Source organism: Sus scrofa, chromosome 18, assembly GCF_000003025.6.
Source record: "Sus scrofa isolate TJ Tabasco breed Duroc chromosome 18, Sscrofa11.1, whole genome shotgun sequence".
Classification (NCBI taxonomy): Eukaryota; Metazoa; Chordata; class Mammalia; order Artiodactyla; family Suidae; genus Sus; species Sus scrofa.
The window spans coordinates 55,372,852-55,391,640 of NC_010460.4; the positions used below are offsets into that span (position 1 = coordinate 55,372,852).

Below are 18,789 nucleotides of genomic sequence, written 5' to 3' on the forward strand. Positions count from 1 at the left end.
GTACACCAGAAATTAACACAGCATTGTACATCAACATACTTCATTTAAAAGAATTTTTCTTTACATCATGATTTTTGTTTTGTCCTTTTAATGAATTTGGCTGGTGGGAAGGCGTTTTAGGAGTGTGAATTAAATAGAACAGAACTAATAAAAAGGCACATAACAGGTAAGAAAAATACCGTTTCATCAGGGACTTCGAGTCCATGAAGGAGGTAATTCGGGGAAATCTTAGGTCTCCACGCTTTGTGCACATCTGTGAACAAAGCTGTATTTTACCGTTTTCATTTGCAGAAACACCGTATCTTGGGCTCACGCGTCTAAACTGATGGACATTTGACTTTTGATGTGATATATATTCCTAAAGCTTTACATGCTTGTTTGTTTTTAATAGAGTTGCGTGAAGATAAATCAGATAAGCCTGGATGAAAGCGGAGAGCACATGGGCGTGTGTTCCGAGGACGGCAAGGTACGGGGCCGGGTGAGATGCTCCCATCGGGAGCAGTGGTCCAGCCCCGAGATGAGAACGGGGATGAGCTCCGCTCACTGGATACCTGCACTAGAGCTTAATTATGCTTTTGGGGTATTGGACTTGCTCCCGATTGCTCATAATTAAAGTAAAATATATTTTGCGCAAATGTGCCTTAGGAAAAGTAATTACAAGAATGTCAATAATGTAACGAGTATTAAGCTGATTAACAGCTGTGGCAGGGGGACGTGTCACCTTAATCATTACTGCCGTGCCACTTAGACTTCAGCGACTAGTCTGCAGTTCCTGCAAGACAGTGCTTGAATGCCTTGCTGCCATAAATCTACAAAATTGGATTTTGTGGGCATGATTTCTGTGGGCCGGTGGTTTTCATTTTCACACACCCGTTATGAATGTTTCTCTTGAATTATAGAATCTTTTGATAAGCAATCATAGTTTATCAGAAGAATAAAGTGTCCTACAATGGCCACATTAAATAAATGTAAAATCAATATATGTACAGTTTTCTAAAAACCCGGCCCCCACTTCCTCAACCAAGGACATACATCATTTGCACAGCGTATAACTAACAGTTATCAGTGCTTCTTGCTGATGTTGAGCTGTGACATTTAGTGGTTGTGGTGATTGATTTTCCACTTACAAGAATGTCTTTTTTGTTTTCCAGTCGATGCAAGTCTTTTCTAATGTTGGTTTGCAAATAAAATTCTCATGCACAGTGTATTTAAGCTCCTCTTCTAAAATAACAGTTTAGGACGAGAGAGCATTACGAATCATTACAGAACCTTTACATATTCTTGACTGAATAGAGCAGATTTCCTAATCTAATTGTATGTTTTTTTGCGTGATCTAAACTCAGTGGGCCATGAGGATGAGTAAATTAAAAACAGCGTACTCATTGTGAAAGATTTAGACCCATTTAATCTGTTACTGAAAGAAAAATGAAGTCCTCTTGACATACAAGAATGCGTCCCTATGTATCTGAGCCTGATGTTTCCCAAAGAGTCTTTTGAAATAGTAATTGGAACACTCGTGCTTTTCAGAAAGCACTGTCAAATTTTACAGTACTTTCTGAAATTCCGAGATGAGCCAGACTGTCAGAGAGAAGAGAGCAGTTGGTATGTGCAGAAATTGAGAATTATCCAAACTGTTGGAACGTTTCATGTTTATAGAGAAAGAGCAATTTCATTTTTGTTTTTCCAAGAGGCGGGGAGGAATTCCTTCTGGGCTAATGCCAATTTAATTGAACTAATTTGTTGAAGGAGAATATTGGTTTTGAACTAAAAAAGAGCTTTTACCAAGATAGTGCTTCGAAGAATTCTCAGAGGATGTCCTGTGACGGCTCAGCAAGTTAAGAACCCGACACGGTATCCATGAGGATGCAGATTCGATCCCGGGCCTTGCTCAGTGGGTTGAGGAGCTGATGTTGCCGCAAGCTGTTGCATTGGTCACAGATGCAGCTCAGATCCCGCCTTGCTCTGTCGGTGCCTTAGGCCTCAGCTGCAGTTCCAGTTGACCACTAGCCTCGGAAATTTCACATGCCAGGAGTGGGGCAGGGCATAAAAAGGGAAAAAAAAAATTTAGCTAAAAAAAAGAATTCTCAGAACTTTAAATTTTAAAGACTTATTATTTGATGTTACGAAGTGCAGTATTTTAACCGCTATGCCTGCTGAATAATGAGATGACCGTCAGATCATCTCCCGGTACCCCTCTCAGCAAATACCTCTATTCTATTTTAGTCAAATTTATAACTTCCTCATTTTCTTGTAGACCCATGATACATTTTAAAAAACGATTTTCTCATATATTTTATCAGCATTGATAGAATTGAAAACAAATGTTTCAGGGCACATATTTACGCAAGCTAGCCCTTTCCACGGATTAGTCAGGATTGTAAAAATTGAGCTAATGTAGAATGGTCTGGTAAAGTGTTTGATGGTGATAACAAAGATTAACACAGAGATCAGCTTCAGACATCCAGATCCGATGCATCTTTAGGTGACTGCTGTGACTTTTCTTTCCTCAGTGCGTTTTTAATTCTTCAGTGATCTTTCTTTTCTAGGTAAATAATTACCCGCTCTTTCAGTGATAACCTATATTTGTATTCAGTTTTAAAGTCATAATTCTAGCAGTTGTTTAGAAAGTACCCTGTTTATTCATTTCTAATCTTTTTATTCCATGGCTTCTCTAAACTTGAGTTCCAAATTTTGAAATATACTCACACATGTATCGTGTGCATGTGCATGTGTGCCTGTGTGTGTGTCTAGTTTCAGTTTACTGGCACACATTTTTAGGTAACTTTCAGGAGAAACACAAGGCTTATTTTCTGATTTCATGCCTATGTTGCCTTCATACATAAACAAGAATCAATTGAGTGTAGATAGAATTCTGGGTTGAAATATTTTCTCGCAAAATCCTGGAGACTGCGCTCTCTGTCCGACCTTTATTTTCACAGACATGTCAGAGGCTAGCCTACGTTTGTTCTTTCGCAAAACCTTTTTAATTTTTTTTCTGTCCTGCCTTGGAGCTCAGACTAATAATAATGACGACAACAGTAACAGCAGCAACGCACAGCCGTTGTAATTCAGTTTGCTAAGTTAATGTCTTGTTCGAGTCTATTTTCATTCATTTTTGTCCGGAAGAGAGTAAGTCCTTTTGATCCATATGCTGAAGTATTGTTTTCATTTCAGGAAAGTGGACCTCAGTCCTGATTTTGATTATTGCTGCTGTTCCACGTGTTTTCATTTCTTCAAAGAGACGCAATAACACTTGGGCTGGAGGCGGTATCGCACAGAGGCCAAGAGCGCGGCTCTGCCCTGTGCCTGCCTGGGCGGCTCCGCCTCTGCTCTGCGGGGCTGGGGTTGTCGCCTTGAGCCACAGCCCCTCCCCTTCCTCAGCGGGGCCGGGCACGCGGGCCTGGACTGGGCGGGGAGGTTGCAGAGCTGGTGCCCAGTGTGCAGCCAGCTCCCAGGCCATTCGGTTCTGTGGCTGACCTCGCACTTAGCCATTGCCTGGCCTCTTCCGCTCCCACTGTGTTGCACCTAAACTGTTGACGGTGCGCGGGCGAAGGGATAAGCCCTGTTCACCCTTCTTCTCTTTCAAAAATAGGTTGTAGGAAAAATGGGTCGTGTTGTGTCACACACACACACACACCCCCCGCACGTGTGCTTTTTGCTTTCTTGTGATTTTTATCCTCTCCTTTCTCTGTGGCAGGAAGAGTGTCTCTCGTCTTGTCCCTTTGCTGATTTGCTTTTCTTCCAGTGTCACTTTTGCTCTCTGGAGAAGAGTTTCATTATCATTCTTATTATTTTGCTTTTTAGGGCCACACCCGTGGCACATGGAGGTTCCCAGGCCAGGGGTTGAATCGGAGCTGTAGCTGCCGCCCTACACCACAGCCACAGCAGTGCAGGATCTGAGCCACATCTGCAACCTACACTGCAGCTCCTGGTGATGCTGGATCCTTAACCCCCTGAGCAAGGCCAGGGATCGAACCCACATCCTTATGGTTACTGGTCAGGTTCATTACTGCTGAGCCACAATAGGAACTCCCAGAGTTTTATTGTTTTGCATTTTTAATTTTTCTGAAATCCCTCTCTCCCAGCTCGTCTTCATATCAGCCTGATAGATGTTTAATTCTTAAAAACAAAGTTACAACTTTTTTTCTCTTTTGTCTTTTTAGGGCCACACCTGCATCATATGGAAGTTCCCAGGCTAGGCATTGAATCGGAGCCGCGGGCTGCTGGTCACAGCCACAGTCAAGGATAGATCCAAGCCACATCTCTAACCTCACTGCTGCTTGCGGCCAATGCTGGATCCTTAACCCACTGCGAGAGGCCAGGGATCAAACCCTCGTCCTCATGGATCCTAGTCAGATTCATTACTACTGAGCCCTGATGGGAACTCCTGATATTGACCATTTTAGTAGATAACTTTTCCAGAAAGTTTTTTCCTTGTCCAACCGAAGCAGTAACATCACATCTTTGAGAAGGGAAATACACTCTCCGATTCGAATCTCAGCCCAGAGATTGTGCTGTGTCTCCTGCCGTTTTAACCAAGGCTTTCCCATTGGTTAAAATTGAATCAAATTACAGCTAAAAAAAATTTAGAGCTAAGAGGAACTAACGTTCCTAGTTAGAAGTTGACCATAGTGTGAGTGAAAAAATATGATCCACCTGAAAAATTATATATCATTTGACCCCAGCAGAAAGTTTTATTTGTCTAGGGTGGAGTGTGGCCATTAGCATCCAGGGCTCTTAACCATGCATTTAAGTAAAGCACGTGGAAACCTTTAGGGGTCCAAGTTCTTGGTGGGAGTGAAACAAGACCCTGCTGGCAGTGACATTGTCAGAGTAAGTAGAAGCAGCTTTTACGTTTGGAGATTGTGGACTTCCTGGATTAGTGTGAGTTTACAGCGATGTAACCTTAGGAAGCTGACGGCTTGTTAATCTACTCCACTGAGAGTCAGGTGACCCAGTCCCTGTCGGTCTTTGGCCCCATGTTCTCGGCTTCCTTGGGATCATCCAGTAAATCTCCGAATGCAGTGCTTTCCCTTGGAGCATGTCAGCGGTGGTTCTATAAGAAGTTCAGCGTATCCTCTGCTCATACGTTTATGTAAAAGCAGTAATGTGATGCCCTCTGAACCGTGGGAGGCAGGGTGGTCATGGGGCCTGGGTGCATTTGCCATGTCAGGAATACAATTTAACAGACTGCCTCAGGGTGAACCAGATGCCCTCTGTGTTACATTGTACCGTGTGCTGCTTGGCGCAAGGATATGAAAACAGCAGTCACAAGAGAAATGGAATGGTCTAAAGATTTTATAGTTTAAAGAAAGGATTTATCTCCAAAAATTATGTCATAGCATGAGCCCATTTTCCTCTTGGAACTTGCAAGATGAACCACTCAACCACTTACTAAGATTAAAACAAGAAGAAATCAGAAGTCTGGGGAGTTTCATATCTATTTTTAAAATTAAATTTGTAATTAAAACCTCTCTCACTTAGAGCCATTAGACCCGATGGCTTCACGGGTGAAGTCTTACAAAACCTAGACAGGAATTAAGACCACTCTTCTAGAGACTGGAAAAAAGCATGAGACCTCACAAGTGGGGGGGAATAGTTCTCCGTGTCCCCAGCAGCTATTTCCAAGGGTTCGAGAGCTCCTGGAATTCGTAGGCTGTGCTGGTGAGAGTGTAATTGATCAGAACAACCTCGTGAAAGAGTTTGGCTTTCTGGTAGAGACGCAAACAAATGCATAGCCTGCGACTCAACAGTTCCATTCCTGCGTCCACCTCCTTCAGAGCTGGGCGTGTCCAGGTACCAGAGGACTTGTAAAGAGTGTCGCTGCAGCCTTGTTCGTAATAGCCTCAATCAGGAAACAGGCCAAATGATCCGGGAAGATGGATACAAACCGCAGTGAAATACCATGAAATACTATGTGGCATGACAGAGAACCAGCTATCACGGTTCGTAACAGTGAGGATAGATGCCAGCAAGAAAACGGCACCTGAAAGAAGCCAGGGAAAGCGTTTGTGATTCTGCTTACATAGAGTCCAAACACAGCACAGTCCAAACACCTGCACAGCTTACCTGTGGTGACAGATTTCCAGGGCGGCTCGTTGGTGAGGCTGCGCGTGGATGGGTCGAGGCGCAGAGATGCGTCTTCAGTCTCCGTCGTGACCTGGGTGGTCGTCGCAGGGATGCGTTCCTGTCATAAAAATCTGTCAGGCTCTAAATCTATACATTCCCTTGTCTATTATTCAGCTGAACATGTATATTATTCCATTTAAAAAATAAAGCGTTGAGGGAAAAGATTAAACTCCTTCGAGGGAGGCGCTGCTAATTAGAAACGTGAATCTCACATGCCTGTCTTCTCAGCAGATTCAGGAAAAGATTGCAGATGGAGTGCCGCTCACCTGATCTCTCGCTGCTGCTTTGACCTGCATGGTCCCTTTTCCGTCAGGGGAAGGAATAAATAACTCCTTTTAGAAATAGCCTATGGGAAGTTGATAAGAGTATGAATAACTTGCTCATGTCTATTTCATTTTTAAAGTCAGCGTCCATTTGATAAAACATTTGTGGTGTGCAGAGGGAACTCTGTGCCCGAGATGCCTGCATGAACTTAATTGCAGTGGCGTATTCTCACGCTGATGGGATTGGGCACAGTGACTATTTAATGGGATCACAAGGGCTGGCGACAACCCCGTGGTCGTCTTTTTTGTTGAGAGTGTGTTTCTCACCGAGTCCGCAGCCTTCTCTGTTACTGTCACGGTGAACTCACAGGATCCATGTGTTTTTTAGGTTCAGGTGTTTGGACTGTATTCTGGAGAAGAATTTCATGAGACTTTCGACTGTCCCATTAAAGTAAGTATCCAGTTCGTTTTAATTTTTTGAAGGAGTTTCTCAACAAAGGCAATAAGATGGCAATACTTTGAGCCCTACCAGTCTCGCGTTAAATTTGCCATAGGCGTCTGTGCATCCCTTTCAATGTGCAGATACTGTTTGATGCTTGAAGGGGCACAGGGCGTATATGACGTGGCTGTGATCTCAGTCTGTCCTCAGGAATCTCTTGTCGTGGTGGATGAGGATCTCACACACACACACACACACACACACACACAGAGTCTGTGGTTAAAGACCCAAAGAGGTAAAAATAGTATTAAGGAGTCTGGAAAGCTGTGGAAAGTTACTTATAGCCGTTCTTGGTTAGTGATGACTCCACAGGTGAAGTGATTGACTGGCTGTAATGAATGGACAGGATGGGCGGATGGAGAAAAGCTGACTTTGCACGTGCGGAGAGCAGTGTGATAGAGACGAGAGGCCGGGATGCTCACATTGTGTTGAGGAAGTGGCACCCAGGCCAGTGTAGATGGTGCATAAAATACTGACGGGGCAGAAGAGCTGGGCAGGCAGCTCGAGGCTGGCTTTCTATTCAGGCTAAGGAATTTGGACTCCGTCTGGTAGATAAGTGGAAGTTATTGAACGTTGAGGAGCAAGGAAGTGGCGTACACGGAGCTAAGCCTAAGGAAGACTAATAGGGCAGCTGCACACGGTATGGATGGGCGGGCTGACAGACCGAGGCGGGAGGACCAGTTTCAGGCAACAGTGGTGGTGGTTGCATGGCTATTATGGCCGTTAAAGAAGAGGCCATTCTTTTTGTGTGTGTTTATTCAGACACTTATTGATCGCCAGGTAAAGGAGAGATAGGATCTGATGTGTATTTAGGAAGCCAGCCCTGCCAGAACGGAGGAGGATTTGAGCAGGAGAGTGGCTGGGCACGGGAGACAATGCAGCAGGTTAACGCTGAACCCTGGGCCGGGTGTTACAGGAGCTCAGTGAAGAGAGCAGTGGCCGGTGTTCACGTGGAGCCGAAGGAATGAATTGAAAAGGCCTGGAGGAGGCAGATGTAATAAGCCTGAGGGATGGCTCGGCCGAGCGTGATGAAAGATCGGGGAGCTGAGGGAGCATCCAGGCTCTTGCTTAGGCGGTGGTGTGTGGGGCGCCCTCGGTTGCGGCGGGGGTTGGTTTGAGGAAGGACGTGGCCGCTTAGGTCTTGAGTCTGGATAACTGCGGCACATCCGCTGGAAATGCTGTGGGGTTTTGAAAACGTGAACGGGGAGCTCAGCGTGGAGATGGGCCCTAAAACCACCAACTTGCTGACGGTGGCGGCGTGAGATGCAACTGCTTTAAAGATGGGACCCAACCACAGAGGGAGCAGAGAGGGCTGCTGGTGACATTCTCGGAACTGATGTAAAGATTCAGGAAGCGGGACTGGGCGGTCAGCGAGGAATCCAAGAACGAGGTGCGGCTGGGAGGAGGTCTGGAAGAGGGGTGTCCAGGAGGCCAGAGGAGAGGGCGTTTCTAGAAAGAAGGCGTGGGTAGCGCGTGAAAGGGGCTCCCCAATCCCGTGAGGTGAGGGCTGCAGCGGGGCGCTTTGTTGGGAACTGGGGCCCACAGCACCTTCACGAGAGCAGCCTGAGAGCAGGAGGCTCAGCACGTATCGGGGAGTCACAGGAAGCTGAAGAAGTGGAAACAAGCAGTGTAGACCCTTCTCAGAAAATCAGGTCACGAGGGCGGGAGGTGCGCCTGCTCGATGCAGGGAGGGCCGGAGTCCGGGGGATTTCTGCCCACCGTGTCTCGGTGGGTGGTAACAAGTCAGCAGAGGGGGACAGGTTGAAAAGAAGAGAAACGGAGCACGTGCCAAGGGGCGGCGCTAAGGGCTGGGATCCACCGCGTGGGGAGGGGAGAGGCCTTGGATCGAGCCGTGAGACAAGTGTTGCTCGGTTGGGCCGCAAGGGAGCCGCTGTCCAGGGCAGGGAGCCTGGCATCTGTGTTGGCTCCCGGGCGGAGAGGAGGAAGGGTCGGTCCTGCGGTTGAGGCACACGGCACCTGGCAGAGCGGTGCCGTCTAGGGCTGTGCGGTGTGAGAGAACGAAAGGGCTCTCGTGAGAAGGTGTAAGTGTGCAACAGTAGCCTGCATAAATGATGCCATTAGGGTCTAGGATGGATTAGCCAAGTGGTTTGGTTTTTTGGGTTTTTGGCTGCGCCCGTGGCGAGCGCAAGTTCCCAGGCCAGGGATGGAGCCCGAGCCGCAGCCGTGAGGATGCTGCGTCACAGAACATGGGGGTTAGAAGGAGGCAGGCTGACAGGTCTGGAAGGGGACCTCGGAGACGGGCTGGCGTTGAGCGCAGGCAGCCACAGACCTTCCGAAGGCCCCTGGCAGGTGAGCGGTGACGGGGGCTGGAGCAGCCTGGGTCGGGGCCGGCCGGAGATCGGGAGGAGGCGTGAGGCCCGGGGCCCAGAGGTGCGGGGGAGGTCCTGGGCACTGAGCCCGTGGCTCTTGGTCCCGCAGCTCCGGGGTCTGTCCTGTGACGGGGCCCACGGGTCACTTTGTCAGCTGCCGGCGAGGCTGCCTTGCCAGCCCCTTTCTGCTCTGGGCGCCGTCTCTGGACGGCATCTGGACCGGCAGATGGTCGAGTTCCCTCGCCGGGTTCCTTCTGTGAAGGGCATTCGGTTCCAGCCATTGGTGACATCTCGCTGCCTTGATTGACTTCTCTGCTCTCTCCAAAGAGGGGCGCCCCTGCCGAGGGTCCCCCTCACAGAAACCAGAACTGTTCCCTCTCATCTTTTAGTTCGGACCTGGCTTCCTGCAGACGGCCTTTCACACCAGGGCCAGACTCCTCCTCGGTTGGTGCAAAGCATGACCTGAGCGGGTCCCTTCTGAAGCGGGCCAGGAGCAGGCGGTGCTGCTGCTCGCGGTCCGGCGGTCGCGGTGCCTCCTGACCCGCCTCCTGTCTGTGTTTCCTCGTAGATCATCGCCGTGCATCCACATTTCCTGAGGTCCAGCTGCAAGCAGTTCGTGACCGGCGGCAAGAAGGTAAGCACTGCGTGTCGACCCTCGGATGCAGCCTTGGAGGGGATGCTTTTGGCTCTTAAATTAACCCTTGGAGGTCCCGTGGTAGCGCAGTGGTAATAAACCCAACTAGTATCCACGAGGATGTGGGTTCGATCCCTGGCCTCACTCAGTGGGTTAAGGATCCGGTGTTGCTGTGACTGTGGTGCAGGCTGGCGGCTGCAGCTCCAATTCAACCCCTAACCTGGGAACTTCCATTTGCTGTGGGTGCAGCTCTAAAAATCCAAAAAAAAAAAAAAAAAACCCAAAATGTATCCTTCAGATTTTAAATGTCTGACCCTTCATTAGGAGAAAATCTGAGACAGCACAGCGTGGTGAAACTGGAGCCCCGTCCTCCGTTGGGGGAGGGGTGGCCCCAGGACCCCTCCCTACGGCGCCTCTGGAGTAGGTACAGGGCAGACGCGGGGATGTTCCTCAGACTGCCATCTAGGCTTTGAAATGGTGTCCCTTCCACAGAAAAAGGGAGCATTTGAAAATAACAAAAGAGCAGTTAAACCAGTGGTTTTTCCCCCTCGTAGAAAATCTCTTGCAAGACTTGATAAAGTTTTAGAACAATTTTGGCTATTTTTTACTGGCATGGTCCTCGCATATTTTATTGTCTTAGTGCTATTTAAAAAATAAGAGAGTAAAATAATGCTTCTGTTCATTTACATGTTTGCAGATAGAGTAAATTTTAAAATGAAAGAATCTGGGGAGTTCCCGTCGTGGCGCAGTGGTTAACGAATCCGACTAGGAACCATGAGGTTGTGGGTTCGATCCCTGCCCTTGCTTAGTGGGTCAACGATCCGGTGTTGCCGTGAGCTGTGGTGTAGGTCACAGACGCGGCTCGGATCCTGTGTTGCTGTGGCTCTGGCGTAGGCCAGTGGCTGCGGCTCCAATTCGATCCCTAACCTGGGAACCTCCATATTGCCGAGGGAGCGGCCCAAGAAATGGCAAAAAGACAAAAAAATAAATAAAAAATAAAAAAAATAAATAAAATGAAAGAATCTGTTTATAGAACAAGTGGATTTTTTTGTTTTTATTCACTGATGTTTTTTAGAACCATTTTTTTAACAAACGCTGTCACGGCGCTGGAACTCTGTTCTTTCACATTCGGTCAGGAGGAGGCTGTCTGGTTATTTCTGTAGCAGGTGTAGCTATGGAATGGCTGCTTTGCGGTTCATCTACCAAATGGTTTTGGAGTTTTAGGATAGCTGTCTATTGTTTTTTTCCCTTGGTCCACTGTTCCCATGGATGATAGGGCAGGAACGCCTACTGGTTTGCCTCAGCCGACGTCTTCCAAGCACTGGTTTGAGTTCAGTGTAACGGTTGGTCGAGTGGCGGGTCCTGTAGATCCCAGTTCCATTCCACAGCAGAAAGCCAAGACGACACCAGCTCCGACTGCTGGTTAAGAACCCGCTCCTTCCCTCCTCTCCCCACGGTTCTTTGTTATCCTTGGGCGCTAGTATCGCTAGCTTCATATAAAAATGTCTCTGGGGTTAATCAGTGGGAATTAAGGATTTACACTAATATATCTTGGGCCTGCAGCTGATTCATTACTGAAGGAAAAAAAAAGCAAAAAAAAAAAATCTCCCTTACTTGTCTTTGTTGAAAAGAGTATCTTTAAAATTCTTCTTGTTCAAGTTATTTCTTTACTAAACACTTCTCTAGTTAGGAAATTTTAAAGAGATACAGCATACATTACTTAGGTGTAATTTAAACCCATGCATTTTTTATTTAAAAATGGGGATAAAAAATGCTGGGTCACTGGGTTTCGTTTGATTTTTCTGGGGCCTAAAGCAAGAAACTTTCCTTATCTCACAGTTTCAGAGATTAAAGACTGGCTTTCCTGTATGGTTCTGGCTCAGGGTCTCTCAAGAGATTTCAGTCTAGATTTTGACCAGGGCTGTGCTCATCTGAAGGCTTGACTGGGGCTGGAGGATCTGCTTCTGAAATGTCTGCTGCCCTTCTTAAAAGCAAAGCCTTGTAAAAATGTTGCCAACTTAAAATACTGATAAATCACTTTGGTTTAAGTATTGTCCTCGTGTGGGGTGGCATTTTGAGTTCCCCCTTCGAGGTTGCGGAAGTTAGAGCTCGCGCAGTTGTCTGCTGTGTTCTGCGGGTGTTGGTGCAAGAGAACACGTTAGAGGTAATATGGTGGTGATGCCCGTGGACTTGAACTTTGGTGGGATTTTTCTGTGTTGGTTTGTGTTCTCATAGTGAGCTTACTGGTGGTGGTTAGTAATTTCCTTTATACCATGAGGGCACCTGCAGCCTCATCCAGTTTGCTGCGGTAGTTGGTCGCCCTGCAGATGCCCGGGTAACTGCGTCGTTTAATCGCACGTTCTTCATCCTCCTGCTTAGCACTTAGCACGGTAGGAAGGACCTTGCGAATGCAGCTGTTTGGGGCCGGAGCTCATTGAGCAGACTCGGATCCATACAGTTGTATGGACAGCAGTATAGGTCCAGGATCCAGGCGCTGGCAAGGTCACAGGAGAGGAAGTTGGAATTTATGCAAAGACGTACATCGTGATAAGCAGTGAAATGAGAGGAATTCGCTGAAAGCTGAAGAGGCGAGAGCAGCAGAGACTTGCTTTGCCTCTTTGGTTGTCCCTAAGGCCTGGTGAGTGTGTCCGCGTTCGGTGGTTCTAAGAGGGACTGTCGCTTTCCTCCTTTTCCCTGCTCCCTCTCCAGACGTGCAGGTGTAGACGTTTCTTCCCAAGCACGAAAAAGATGTTCAATGACATGTGTACAGAATAAAAACAGTTCAGGCAGTCTGGTGAAGAACCTTTAAAAAATGGTATTGTTAAGTTAGAATTTCTGGATTACAATAATTGAAAAACGAAAAGACGCCACACCAAAGGGTTCGTGTCAGCTATAAAGGGCCTGAGGATCTTGGGCTGGATAAAGGTGGATGTGTGATATTTTGAAGTGAAGAATCCACATGTTAAGGTAAGTGATACCAAGTCGTTTCTTTCTAGATGTTTTAACTGCTTTATTGATGTGTGGTTTGCGTACCGCAGTGCACAGTTGAAGGGGTGCAGTTCCATGGTTTCTCGGGCGTTACCGCCCCCTGCCGCCGGCGCGGTCATCTAGGTTTAGAGCATTTTCGTCACCCCAGTGCGGAAACCTCGTGCCGGTCGCAGTCACTTCCTGTCCCTCCCCTGCTTCCAGCGCCAAGGAACCACTAATGTATCGCATTTCCCCGTGGGTTTGCCTGATGGGGCTGTTTCATTAAGCCCTGGACAGTTCGCGTAAATGGAATCACACACCAAGTGGGGGCCTTTGTTTCTGGCTCCTTTCCTTGGCTTTCCAGGTGCTGCCGTGTTGTGGCGTGTCTTGGTACTTCATGCCTTTTGTGGCGGAATTATATCTCATTGTGTGGATGTAACTTATTTAGCACTTACCAGCTGATGGGCATTTGGGCCCCTTCCGCCTTTGACCATTATGAATCATGCTGTCGTGAACATGCATGTCTAACGTTTTATGCAGCCATGTATTTTCATCCCTCAGGTGTGGAATGGTTGGATCATGTGGTAACTCTGTGTTAAACACTTTGCAGAGCTGTCACACTGTTTTCCAAAGTGCCTGCACCATCAGACATTCCCCCAGCAATGTGGGAGGGTTTCACTTTCTCCACATTCTCACTCACACTCATTTTTGTTTTAAATTTTTATTTTATTTTATTTTATTTTATTATTTTATGGCTGCACGCAGGGCATATGGAAGTTCCCAGGCTAGGGGTAGAATCAGAGCTACAGCTGCCTGCCTACACACAGCCACAGCAATGCCAGATCCACGCTGCATCTGGGACCTACACCACAGCTCACGGCAATGCTGGATCCTTAACCCACTGATTGGGGTCAGGGATTGAACCCATGTCCTCATGGATCCTAGTCGGGTTTGTTGCCTTGAGCCACGAGGGAAGCTCCCAGCCCACACTCATTTTTATCTGTCTTTTTGATTGTAGCCATCTGGCGAGTGGGAAGTGGTGTCTCATTTTTATTTTGACTTGCATTTTCCTAATGACTAATGATATTGAGCATCTTTTCATGTGCTTATTGGCTATTTGCCTGTCTTCTTTGGTGAAATATCTATTCAAATTCTTTGCCCATTTTAAAGAAAAAGGTTATTATAGTTGATTTACGTTGTCGGTTTCTGTCGGTTTCTGCTGCACAGGCAAGTGACCCAGTTACAGATCCAGGTGCCCTGTTTCTCATGTCATCGTCCATCGTGTTCCATCAGGCCCATCACAAGCGACTGGATAGAGTCCCTGTGCTGTGCAGTAGGACCTCATTGCTTAGCCATCCTAAATGGAATAGTTTGCCTCTACTAACCCCAGACTTCTTTGCGCATTCTTTGATTGGGTTCTTTGTCTTTTTATGACGCAGTTGTGAAATTGTTGTATGTATTCTGGATTCACGTCCCTTTTCAATGTGTGATTTGCAAATACTTGCTCCTCGCCCATGAGTTGTCTTTTTACTTTATTGATGGTGTCATTTGAAGTACAAAAATCTTTAATTTTGGTGGAATGCCATTTATGTATTAGTGTTTTCTTTTTTCCGTTGATGCTTGTGCTTTTGGCATTGGATCTGTGAAGTCACTGCCAGATCCAGGGTCATGAAGATTTATGCTTATGTTTCCTTCCAAGAGTTTTCTAGTTTTAACCTTTAAAATTCAGCTCTCAATCCACGTTGAGTTAATTTTTGTGTATGGTGTTTGGGATGGGTCTCAAGTCATCCTTTTGCACGTGGACATCCAGTTGTCCCAGTGCCATTTGTTGAAAAGACTGTTCTTTTGCCATTGTCTTGGGCCCTTTGTCAAAAATCAGTTAACTGTAAATGTTAGGATTTATTTCTAGACTTTCAGTTCTGTTGATCTGTGTATCTGTCCTTGTACCCCATGTAGGTTTAGAGCCACTAATTTTGCTACAGTTACTTATGGGATGACCAACAGATTAACTCTTTGGAAGATATTCTGATTATTTTGAGTTTTTTCCCTTTAAAAGCCATTATAATTTCTCCTGCTTACCGTAGAGGTTTAAGAAACACTGGTATATAAATGTGCCTTCTTCAGGGACTTGTAACATACAGGCTATTGACTGATTTCTCTGGATTCATGAAAGTTTATTATATAAATAAGTATTTTATGAGTGGTAAAAAAGTAGTGTTTATTCACTAAACTATAGTGATTTCTTTGTGTAGCGTTAAATTGGAGATTTCCGGTATGGGCACCAGCCTGATGTCTTCTGAAAAACTCTCCAGAGAGTTCTTCCTTCGCTCTGTGTATGGTATGCACCTTCAAAGATCACTTGCGCTGTACGAGTTTGGCACTACTGTGTTCTCTCTTTTAAAATAGATTTGTTTAGTTGAAGATATTTCAGGAAATATTTCTGATTTTATTAAAGAATGCAACTTTGATTTTAAAAACTAAGAAAAAGGCTTTTGGAAGTTAACATAAAGAAAGAGATACTATTGTGAGAACAAAATAATGCCATTTGCAGCAACATGGATGCAACTAGAGATTCTCATCCTAAGTGAAATCAGAAAGAGAAAGACAGAAACCATATGATATCACTTATATGTGGAATCTAAAATGTGGCACAAATGAATCTATCTACCAAACAGAAACAGACTTAGGGACACAGAGTTGACCTGTGGTTGCCAAGTGGGAGGGGGAGGGAGTGGGTTGGAGGGGCAGTTGGGGGTTAGCAGATGCAAACTATTACATTTAGAATGGAGACGACATGAGGTCCTGCCGGGCAGCCCAGGGAACCATACCCAGTCTCTCGTGAGAGAACGTGATGGAAGACAGGATGAGGAAAAGAATGTGTGTGTGTGTGTGTGACTGGGTCACTGTGCAGCAGAAACTGGCACAACGCTGTAAATCGACTACACTATAATGTTTTTTAATATTAAGAAAGATACTATTGTGAAAAGACTCTTCTTTTTTAAGGCATTAGAAAATTTTTAGGATGAACTACTTTTCAAAAAATTTCTTAAAACAGAATTATGGCATTTTATTCCTTTGAAAAAATGAGAAAAACAAAGACTGCATTGCCCCAATCACAACTCCGATCATTCCAACCGCAGTTTTCAACCAGCACCATCCACTAAGCAGAACAGGTGTGTAGAGTCCACCATTTAGCAAATGGTGATAACCTTGCAATAATCATGTGCTGTAAGACTTCTCTGTTTAGAGTAGATAGCAGATCATATGGGGGGGGGGCAAAGACAAATACCCTATACTGAGAGGTTATGACGTCCTGCCTTCAAGAAATAATTTTATCTTCAATAAAAAAGGAAAAATTGGGGGCATTCCTGTTGTGGCTCAGCAGGTTATGAACCCCACTAGTATCCGTGAAGATGCAGGTTCGATCCCTGGCCTTGCTCGGTGGGTTAAGGATCCAGCATTGCCGTGAGCTGTGGTGTAGGTCTCAGATACCGCTCAGATCTGTTGTTGCTATGACTGAGGCAGAGGCCAGCGGCTGCAGCTCCAGTTCAGCCCCTAGCCTGGGAACGTCCATATCCACAGCTGTGTTCCTAAAAAGAAACAGAAAAAAACAATTGGAGCGAGGACTAGCCAGAGGAAGGTGTGATGTGGGAAAAAGGCATCCTTAACCCTGAAGAACACTGATCTTCCCCAGACTGACAGCTGAACGCATCTTGGAATTATATGCCAGCTTCTGTAAGCAGTGATGAAAACAGCACAGCAGCTGCGGAAATGAACTAGGAAAGATGGATGTCCTGCAATGAGATAGATATTCGTGATGTTATTTCATACTACTTGACAGAGATGTCTGCTTTAATATTTTAGTTGATTTGATTGTATTAGAAAATTTTGATTCCTGGAAAAACATTTTTTTAAGTAATCAGAACAGTGCCACAAAACAGCATTGTAGCAGAAAAAACCTGAAACTGGAATTTGACACATTTATTTCCTTTTTAAGGTTCTAGCTTCTCAGGTCTTTCAAGAGAGCCCCTTATCCACCTGGGACCAGGAAGAGGAGGCTATAGTTCTGTCTGGCATAAACTTTTATTTTAGCTTTTCAAGGTAACTTCTTAGTAGTTGAATGCCATGGCTGGATTCATGGACTCTGCGACTTGACACATGAGCATAGAAAGCTTATTCTAAATTCTGTTTTGTTTCCATGTTGAAAAAGAAAGGAAAAGAAAGAGCACATCTCTTAAGAATGCCATTGGAGAGAGCTTTCAAACACGTGAATCGATGGATTTTTTTTTTTTTTTTTAACTGCAGCCTCCTTGTGTAGCAAGAATTCTAATGTGTGAGCATAGCAATGAGGTATCTTCCTTAGAAATAAGTCTGCCAAGCAGATCTTGTCTGGGTTTTTTTTTCTTTTTTGAACTGCTCACCTTCCTCTGTCAGCAGGGGAACTTGAGCTCCTTGTGGCCTTTACCTTTGAACTTGAAATATACGTTATAATAACTGGTTCTCCTCCTTTGACAAATTATTTGTCACGATGCTCTTTGCATCAGAGTTCACTTCTAGAAACGAGGCAGTCAGCTGTTTGGCATTGTGGTGGGCTAGAGTGAGGGGACCCGGCTGCAGGGACAGCTTGCTTTGTAAGCGGGAAAATGTCAGTCAGCAAAGGAGGCAGGGACCTGCGTGCGTGAAATGAGGAAAGCGCTTCACTGTTCAGGGCTGAAGGCTTGTGGCCAGTTTTACTCGGAGGACCGAGACAGTAGCATCAACTAGCTTCTCAGTTGCCAACAATGATCAGCAAATAGTGCATTGCATTTGGAATTCTTTTTGGAAGAAATGCAGCAGAGCAGCTTTTTGTAATAATGTAAATCTTTTTAGAATCCAGGCAGCCTGGTACTGCACTGAAATATAGAGGTGCTTCCTTATGTGTCTGCTTATCTCCTGGTCAGATGGAAATGGGTTTTCAGGGTTAAAAAGATTTGACATCCGCTACCCCACATGGTCTGCTGACCAACCGGTGGATCTTGACAATAATAATTCTCCAATAAGAACAAGAATAATAATGCTTGATTTCAGGCAGCTTTTCTACATGCAGATTTTTCTCAGACGTTACTCCTCAGGCAACCACCAAATTTATGTCCTCGCAGTTGCATGTAGAACCATTGTGAACAAACCCCTCGTTTCTACTAGCCACACTGGTGTAAGTGGTGGTCCCATTCCTAGAAATTCATCTCATGCTGTAAACACACCAAAGTTGATTCAAAACCACCAACTGATAGTAAGTAACACAGCGTCACTTTTCCCAGTGTTTGTGAGGCACGTAAAACCAAGTTGTAAAAGAGCCGTGAGATAAAACTGCACTTGGGTGGGGGTTTTCCTCTATGTACCGACCCAGCTGAAGCCAAAAATAGAAATCATTTTCAGTCTCAACAACAGCCATTGCACACTGCTTTCCAAATGAATTTCATCGCCTCAAACGCTGGTTTGTTTTTTCTCACATGAGTGTGTGGACCTCCCGGCACCCTCGAGATGGATCCCTGGCCAAGCGCACTCGCGCGCTCACGCCCCCTTGTTTCACAGCCATCAAACACCTGTTGAGAACAGGAGCCTTTTTTCTTTAATGAGTTCAGCTAATATTTCCATATTGTTTGCAGCTTCCCTCTGGATTCTGACGTTCTGCTTACCATCTGCCGTCTCGGAGCAATCAAACCGTCCTTGGCTCCTTGCTGAAAGATCTTCCTCTGCATGTTGAGAGAGCTGTGATTGTTCCTAAGTATTGGAAGTAGCTGCTGTCTGTACAAGAATCGTTGTGTGCTTTCGAGGGCCCATCCTGCTTTCCTGTAGCGTTGAATACCAGTAAACTCCGCTTAGCACTCGGGAGTGCTCTCCCTCCTCCCCCTCAGATAAGGCTGAGTAGCACAGGGAGCTATATGCAGTATCCTGCAATGACCAATAATGGAAAAGAATCTAAAAAGA

The 18,789-nt window shown here is 45.8% G+C and overlaps 1 protein-coding gene across 1 annotated transcript in view; it reads left to right on the forward strand.

Annotated features, from left to right (window-relative positions):
• VPS41 (VPS41, HOPS complex subunit) overlaps window positions 1-18,789 on the forward strand; it is a 172,974-nt gene that overhangs the window by 79,197 nt on the left and 74,988 nt on the right. Inside the window, exons 6-8 of the mRNA XM_003134906.6 lie at window positions 392-466; window positions 6,781-6,843; window positions 9,790-9,855. Coding sequence (XP_003134954.3) covers window positions 392-466; window positions 6,781-6,843; window positions 9,790-9,855 — 204 coding nt within the window. The remainder of the gene's footprint in view (window positions 1-391; window positions 467-6,780; window positions 6,844-9,789; window positions 9,856-18,789) is intronic.